The 8,585-nt window shown below is 44.6% G+C and overlaps 1 protein-coding gene across 1 annotated transcript in view; it reads left to right on the top strand.

Annotated features, from left to right (window-relative positions):
• LOC123245954 (receptor-type tyrosine-protein phosphatase V-like) overlaps positions 1–8,585 on the top strand; it is a 31,177-nt gene that overhangs the window by 9,767 nt on the left and 12,825 nt on the right. The window contains exons 11-17 of the mRNA XM_044674922.1: positions 163–429; positions 759–1,040; positions 2,614–2,754; positions 3,225–3,435; positions 3,786–3,853; positions 5,221–5,347; positions 5,545–5,592. Coding sequence (XP_044530857.1) covers positions 163–429; positions 759–1,040; positions 2,614–2,754; positions 3,225–3,435; positions 3,786–3,853; positions 5,221–5,347; positions 5,545–5,592 — 1,144 coding nt within the window. The remainder of the gene's footprint in view (positions 1–162; positions 430–758; positions 1,041–2,613; positions 2,755–3,224; positions 3,436–3,785; positions 3,854–5,220; positions 5,348–5,544; positions 5,593–8,585) is intronic.

The raw sequence follows: 8,585 nt of genomic DNA on the forward strand, positions 1-8,585 counted from the left end.
TGGCTGGCACTGGAGTGAACTAGAGGCTCCAGTGGACATTGGAGTCTTGTGGGAGGGGCCTTGGTACCAAGTTATGTATGCATGACCTTCTCTCTCTCTCTCTCTCTCTCTCTCTCTCTCTCTCTCTCTCTCTCTCTCTCTCTCTCCCACACACACACACAGCCCCTCTGGTGCCCAAGGAGTTGTCAGTGACAATGCAAGCGGACAATGCCATGGTGACTTTGACTTGGGATGCTGCCCCAAAGGGCCAGGGGAAATGCCAGGCTCAACTCTTTGAGTCTGGGCACGTACTACAAAAGCAACATGTGTCCTTGGGCCAAGCCCGCCTCATCCTAAGGGACCTGATTCCTGGACATACTTTCTCCCTCACTGTGCTGTGTCAAGCTGGACCTCTCAAAGCTTCTACCAGCCCCATAGTGCTGCTCATCGGTAGGTTGTATTTCTTGGAGACTGGGCAGGGCCAGGTGAGTGCTAGTCCAGGTTAGTACCAGTACCCACTCTGGGTCCTTACCCAGGTCCATGCTAATGCCTCTCCTAGTGGCATTGCACTTTATGCCCTTCAAGGCAGGCAGTAATGCCCAGCTTAGAATTTCTTTCTCTTCGTGGGATGTGCCCCTTAATGTGGGCGCAGGTACCTAATCTCTTTATTCCTTTTGATTGGAAGATCCATTACCTGCCCACACATGGACATCTAGTTTGTTGAGGGATGTTACATAGGCAGCAGAAGCCACAAGATGATGAACCTCTGGTCCTCACAGAGCCCAGGCCAGTAGAAGATGTACAGTGTCAACCTGAAGCCACCCACCTGGCACTGAACTGGACAGTACCTGGAGGAGAAGTGAGCACCTGTCTAGTGGTGGCAGAGCAGCTGGTGATTGGAGGGAAAACACAACCTGTCTTCAGTGCCAACACTACCCAGAATGCCATCCTGCTCTCTGGCTTGATACCAGCCACTTCCTACCGCCTTAGCCTCACCTTACTGGGGAAAAATGGGCTGTGGAGTCAAATGGTCACTTTGCTATGTACCACCTCTCCAGAAGGTAGGCATGTACTCTCTAGGCTCCCTGCTCCCACACTTTTCCCCTCCCGGTGCCACTGAACATAATTATAGAATCAGAGAATAGAAGGGGAACTCTGAGGTCACCTAAACTAACATTCGGAACAGCTAGGCGGGCAGTGGATAGAGCACTGGACTCGGAGGCAAGAAAACCTGAGTTCAAATTTAGCCTCAGATATTTACTAGTTATATGACCCTGGGAAAGTCACTTAGTCCTATTTGCCTCAGTTTCCTTATATGTCAAGTGAGCTGGAGAAGAAAATATCAAACCACTCCAGGATCTTTGTAAAAAAAAAACCCAAATAGGGTTTTGGTTTTAAATGATTACAGTATTACAAAAATGAATAATATGGAAATAGGATATGAGTGCTTATCTATATATATTATCTCAGTGAAATTGCTTGTCAACTCCAGGAGAGGGGAGGGAAGAGGAGAGGGAGACAACAAGAATCATGTAACCATGGGGGGAAAAGAAAACTCCAAATGGGATCATGAAGATCTGAAAAAAAAAAACTGAAAAATGACTAAATGAAAAAACCCACTAAAAGAAAAAACTTTCCCTTCCCAAGTAGGAGGAAATTCTTCAGATTAGGTACTAATATCTTCTCCCTGGCACTGCCCTTCTGGAGTTTTATTTGTTATAGGAAAAAGAGTATTAGCCTTAGAGTCAGAGGTATGATTGCTGGCTCAGTTATTTTACTGAGTATCACATAGCCTTCCTAGGCCTTGGTTTCCTTATCTATAAAATTAGGAGCCCAGACTAGATTTTTTCTTTTTAATATATTTTCCTTTTATCAAATAGATTTGTTATTGTTATTTGGTTGTTTCAGTCATGTCTGACTCTTCCTGACCCCATTTAGGGTTTTCTTGGCAAAGATTCTGGAGTGGTTTGCCATTTCCTTCTGCAGCACATTTTACAAGTGAAGAAATTGAGGCCAACAGGGTGAAGTGACTTGCCCAGGGTCACAAAGCTAATAAGTGTTTAAGGTCTGATTTGAATGAATTCATCAATGAGTATCCCTGACTTCAGGCCAGGTACTCTATCCACTGTGCCTCCTAGCTGCCTCCTCTATGTGTAAAAAAAATTTAATTCATTTAAAAAAATTCTTGAGTGCCAAATTTTCTTTCTCCCTCCTTGAGAAGGCAAGCTATCTGACATTGATTATACATAGGATGCCTTGCAAAACATATTTCCACATTAGCATAGGCTAGATTTTTTTTTAAATTAAATTATATTTTATTTTCAAGAGAAGCTCCACCTTTCCAGCCTACGTCTTCCCTTTCCCTCTCCCTCTCCCACTGAGAAAACAAGAACAACAAAAGCCCTGTTAGAAATAAGTATATAGTCAAAGCAAAATAAATTCTGGGCTCGATTTCCAAGGGCCATTATGGCTGTAGGTCCCATGGATTCAAATTCTTTCCATGGACCTTTTCCTTTAGAATCTGGCTCTTAAGACAATTGCCAGTAGTTTTCAAGTCAGGCACTGTCAGTGTCATTGTTCTGAGGCTCCCTTCCCCATTCTTGTGTTTTGATCTTTTTCCACCTCTGCCTTTAGCCTGGCACCCCCCAGAGTTGGCAGCTGCCCCTCGTTTAGAGCCTGAGGCAGGGGCTGGGGTGGTGATTACTCGTGACATGTTTGGTGAGGACAATGGGCAGATCCAATGGTATGGTGTTATTGCTACCACTAATGCCTCAGGTGAGTGCCTGGGTATGAGGCAGAGCCCTGGAGACATTGGCTACCGTCTAACCTTGGGGGTGGGATGGGGTGGAACATGCTAGAAAGAAGGAATTCTAGATAGGAGCAGGCAGACTCCATATTCGGAGTTGGCATTCAACAGTGGGTACTCCCAGATTTGAGCTAGGCTGAGGGGGTTCTCAAAAATCTCTTGAGGAAGAGGGGCAAGCATTAAAGAAATGTGGGCATAGCTATGGGAAAGGCTGGGCGACAGGGCAGAAGAGAGGGTCTAGAACTCCCAGAGCTGGTCAGTCTAGCCACATGCTTGTTTCATATAGCTTATTTTGGATCTAACATGGGGAGTTTCCTTTTGGTGGGTGGAAGTAATAGACTGAAAGAGAAAAGTCAAGGAGAAGGTCTATGGAGAGGAAAACAACCCCTCTGCATTAACAGATATATACCCTGTCTCTGCCTGCTCTCCCATTTCCCAGTGGTACAGCCATCCCAGGAAGCCATTTCTCACACCTGGTATGACCACTACTACAGAGGACTTGACTCCTACTTGGCTGTCTTGCTGCCTTCCCCCTTCCGCCCAGGGCCATGGGCAATGCCCCGATCTTGGACGGTGTCCGTGGGCACTGAGGATTGTGGCCAGACCCAGCAGACCTGTAACGGGAAGCTCAAGCCAGATGCCCAGTACCGGTGAGGGTGGATGCTGAAAGGGAAGAGGTGGTAATGGTTCAGCCCATCGGGTTAGGATGATTCACATACACCTCAGATCTACCTTGTTCTTTGGGTTCTGGGAGTTTGCCAGCTGCCTTATTTATTCTTTGTGTTCTGGAGTTTGCCAGCTGTTCCTGCCCTTCTGGGAAGAGATGATGGAAACAAAGTTAGGGGAGCCTTATCCAAAAAAAGCAGAGGCCAGGTGGCATCCCATGGCCCTGGGAAATGCCGGCTGCTCAGTAGCATCTAGTTCAGTCTCCTGGTTGGGGAATTTATCCTCTTCCCTTGAACTTCTGCCTTGAATAAATACCCAGGCTCTGTGCCCACAGGTTCAGCATTGCAGCCTTTACCAGCTCTGACCCGGTCAACCCTACTGTCTCCTTTACAGCCTTCTCAGGTGAGCAGTCACAGGGAATAGCTCATCTGGTACAGCTGGCTTGGGAACCAGGGGAGGGCAGGAGAGCATTTATAGATTCTCCTTATATGGCTCATTTCTAGCGTGAGGGGATGAGATTGAGGTTAGAGGCCGGGATGAGCATTTCCCACATATGGTCTTTACCAATATATGTCATTCCATATACTGTTGTTCAGTCGTTTTCAGTTGTGTCTGACTCTTCATGGCCTCCCAGTTGGGATTTTCTTGGCAAAGATACTGGAGTGATGGGCCATTTCCCTCTCCAGCTCATTTTACAAATGAGGAAACTGAGGTAAACAGGGTTCAATGACTTGCCTGGGATCACCTAGCTAGAAGGTGTCTGAGTTGAAAATATAATATATATATATATGTATATATATATGAGATATGAAGACCTTATCATATCTCATTATGCACAGTTGAATAATGGGAGAGTGCTACTTGCCTGCAGGCTCTCTATCCACTATGCCAACTAGTAGTCCCTCCCATTATTCTGTATATGATAGGATGAAAAGAAAGGGAGGGAGGAGAGACCTACATACACACAAATAAGAGAATGAATGGGGGAAAAAGAGAAAGAAGGAGATATGAGAAGGGAGGAAGAAAGAGAAAAAGGGAGGGAGAGAGAAAGGGGGAGAGAGACAGACAGACAAGAGAGAAGAAATGGAGGGAGAAAGGGAAAAGAAATTATATGCAAAAAAGCCTTATTACAGTTTAAAATTCGAATAGTTTAAAGGAAGGAACAGATCACGAGAGCCTAGTTTCAAATCCTGCATCATATCCTAGATGTGTGACATGAGGCAAATCTCTCCAATCTCTCTGCAGCTTAGTTTCCTCATCTGTTAAATGGTAAAATAGTGATGGTGGTGGGACTCCACTTGATGGCCTTTAACGTCTATTCTAGCTCAAAAGCACGTGGTCCTATGATGCCATGGCTATGGCCGCTCTCCCCCCTATTCCCCCAGGTCTGGGTGTTTCATGGTCTCTGAGTGTTCTAGAATGCCTGGGTTAGATGGGACTGTTTACCCTGTTACTTCTCTCATGGTTGCCAGTGGAGGAGAGGGAGCACGCCTAAGAGCTGAGGTCAGGCAGATCTGAGCTTTGGAGCTCCCATTCAGGATCCTGTCTAGCCTCTCCTGGAGGGACCAAGTCAGGGAGGAGCCTCAGTACCTGGAGCTGGGAGGATGGGCTGCTTATTTGTTTGAGCGTTTCTGAGCTTCAGGTGTTAGCATGATTCTGGTAGGGGAACTGGGGGGCAGCCTTCTCCGTGAGCTAAGTAAAAATGCCTAGACATCGGTGGTTGGCTGGGCGCACCGTCGTAAGCAATGTCTTTTCTTCGTCCTCCTCAGAGCCTCGTGCCAGTGTCTCGGGGGCATCGGTGCCACTCCTGGTGGCGTCTGGCATCGTATCAGGTTGTCTCTTTACCCTGTGTGCTGTGCTAGGCCTGCTGTGCTGGAGACGCGTGTGGGCTGAAAGGTAGGCCTTGTGGTAGGGAGAACGGAAGGGGAGACGGGTAGAGGGGCTCCCCATGGACTCCAACTGTAGTTCTGGGGATTAGATACTTTGTGATGGATGTCGAACCCAGGTGGTTGGAGGAGAACAGAATCTTCTTTAATTGAGGGTGGGTGTTACTCCAGCTATCTGGTCCTCTCTCAGCTGACTTCTCTTTTTAGGGCAGAAAAGAATCACTTTTCCCAAGAGATGACACCCTACAGCTTGAGGTGAGTGTTACTTCCTGGGACCCTCCCTGGGTAAGGTTGAGAGATCTAGATAAGCCTGCCTAGATGGATAAAGGATCTCATTTTATTCTTATGGAAAAAAAGAAGGGGCAGCTGGGTGACTGAAGGGGATTGAGAGCCAGGAGGCCCTGGGTTCCAATCTGGTCTCAGACACTTCCTAGCTTCGTGACTCTGGGTAAGTCACTTAACTCCCATTGCCTAGCACTTACTGCTCTTGTGCCTTGGAACCAATACATGGTATTAATTCTAAGATGGAAGGTAAGGGTTTATTTTTAAAAAAGACAAAGAAAGGTAGGATAGATCTTAGGATCAAAGGCTTAGAGCTGAGAGATCCTTGAGTTCAACCTTCTCATTTTGTAGATGCTGAGAGGCTAAATGACTAGCCTGTGGTCATACAACTAGTAGAGTTGGGATTGGAACCCCAATCTTTCCCAGTGACAAATCCAGTGCTCTCTCCACTATACTGTGCTACTTTGGATAGATTCATTAGAGGTTGACTATTCAGTCTCTTAAGAGTTGTCACTAAGTGTTCCTTGTCAACTTAGAAAAAGATCCACAATGGAGAGCATCATGGATCCGTGTTTGACTTTAATCTTCATCAGTGACTTAGACAAAGGCATATAAGGGATCGTCTTTCTTTGTTGATGACACAAAACTGGGAGAGCTAGTTAACATGTTAGATGTTAAGAGTTTAAAGATCTCCTTAGGTCTTGGGCTGATCTAATGAGATAAATTTTAAAAGAGAAAAAATGTAAAGCCTTACACTTGAGCTCAAAAAAGCATCTTCACCAACATAAGATGGAAGAGGACAAGATGAGATGGCAATTTATCTGAAAAAGATCCAGGGTTTTGATGGATTGCCAACTCAATGAGTCAGACAGGGACAGCTAGGTGGCTCGGTGGATTGAGAGCCAAGCCTAGAGTTGGGAGGTTCTGGGTTCAAATCTGACCATAGACACTTCTAGCCGTGGGACCCTCGGTAAATCTCTTAACTATAACTGCCTAGCCCTTGCCAATTTTCTGTCTTAGAACTGATACTAAGATAGAAGATGAGAATTTTTTAAAAAGTCTGATCATTTAGTAGGATAAAAGTGGGTAACAGGACAAAAGAAAACCCATTAATGCAAAGCGAAAGACATTAATTTCAGCAAACAGCATAGCTAGATAAGAGACAGGAAAGATTCCTCCCATACACAGGGAAGGCAGATTCTCTACCATATCATCAGTAGGCATGGAGATATATGCAAGGAAAACATGTGACCATTGAATATGCATCAAACACAGATGGCCATTGAACCTGGTGGTCTGGTCTAGTCTGGGAGCCTGCCCAATGTCCTCAGGGGGATTTCATCCATCCTGCTCTTCTCTGCTGGGATCCCCATTGAATTTCTGCTGCTCTCTGCTGCCACCTGCTGGTCCTCAGCTTTGATTTGCTTTCCTCCCTTTAGAAGAGAGGATTTTGACAGCTCTTTTGACTTAAAGAAAGCCCTAGTGGTGTTCTTGCATCTTTTGGTGCTGCAGACCCCAACAAATTATACCCATCCGGGACTTAGGAAAGTCCTCAGGCTCCCTCCCCACCCGCCAGGATTTAAATTTTAATTTCTTGCCACGAATTAACACACATAACAGACATTAACACTCATCAACAGACATGAATATTCATTTCTCTTTGTAAAGAACAGAAAGAAGATTGTATGTGAAACTATGAATTTTTTTTACATACAACTTATTTTAAATAACATATTAGCTCTAACGCTGTCCTGCTTATTTGCATCTCTCTCTGAACTTCCATTCTCTTTTGTGCATTTAAAACTATTTCAGTGAGGCAACTGGGAGAGCTCAGAGGATTGGGAGCCAGGTCTAGAGAGTGGAGGTCCTGGATTCAAATTTGACCTCAGATACTTTCTAGCTGGGTGACCCCAGGCAATTCACTTAACTTCCATTGCTTAGCCCTTACTGATCTGCTTTGGAATCAATACACAGTATTGATTCTGAGATGGAAAGTAAGGGTTTAAAAAAATTTAAAACTTTGATCCATTCACTTTCTTTTTGGGGTCATTATCATTAACCCTTTTACTCTTTAAGAATCTTTTCTCTTCCCTCTCCAAAAAAGGTACTCCCTTGTAAAAGTAAACATAGACAAGCAAAATAAATCCACAGACTGACCACATCCGAAAATGCATGTCTCATTCCATGCCCCAAGTCCATCGCTTCTTTGTCAAGGAGTATGTAGCATACTCCATCCTCTCTCTTCTGAAGTCATTGATAGTTATTGCATTGATCAGAGTTCTTCAGTCTTTCAAAGATATTTTTCTTCAAAATATCATAATCATATGAATTGCTCTCCTGGTTCTGATCAATTCCCTCACTTAACCGCTGCAATAGATCACAAAGTCTCCCCAGATTTCTCTAAATTCATCTCTTTCATCATTTATTACAATGAAATAATATCTTATTACATTCACTTGTCATAATTTGTCTTACATTCCCTAAATTTCCAATGATTTTTGGTACAACAAAATGAATATTTTTGTATATATAGATTCTTTCCCTCTTTCTTAGATCTCTTTGGGGCATGTGCCCAGGAGTGCTATCACTAGGTCTAAGGTCTACCCACAGCTTAGTGATTTCCTGATTATAGTTCTGGAGTAATTTATAGTTTTACCCACCAGTACATTAATGTGCCTATCCTCTTGAATCCTCTCCAATAACTGTCATTTTCTTTTCTCATCATTTTTTATTAGAACCTCAGAGTTGTTTTAATTTGTAGTTCTTTTATTAAAGAACTATATCTATATCTTTTTTCTCTTTCTTCCTCCCTCCCTCCCTCTCTCCTTCCCCTCTTCCTTTCTCCCTTCTTCCTTCCTCCCTTTCTTCCTCCCTCCTTTTTCTCCCCTTCCCCTTCCTCCCTCCCCCTTCCTCCTTCCCTCCCTTCTTTCCCATCACTTCCTCTCTCCTTCCCTTTTTCCTTCCCC

This window comes from Gracilinanus agilis, chromosome 4, assembly GCF_016433145.1.
Source record: "Gracilinanus agilis isolate LMUSP501 chromosome 4, AgileGrace, whole genome shotgun sequence".
Taxonomy (NCBI): domain Eukaryota; kingdom Metazoa; phylum Chordata; class Mammalia; order Didelphimorphia; family Didelphidae; genus Gracilinanus; species Gracilinanus agilis.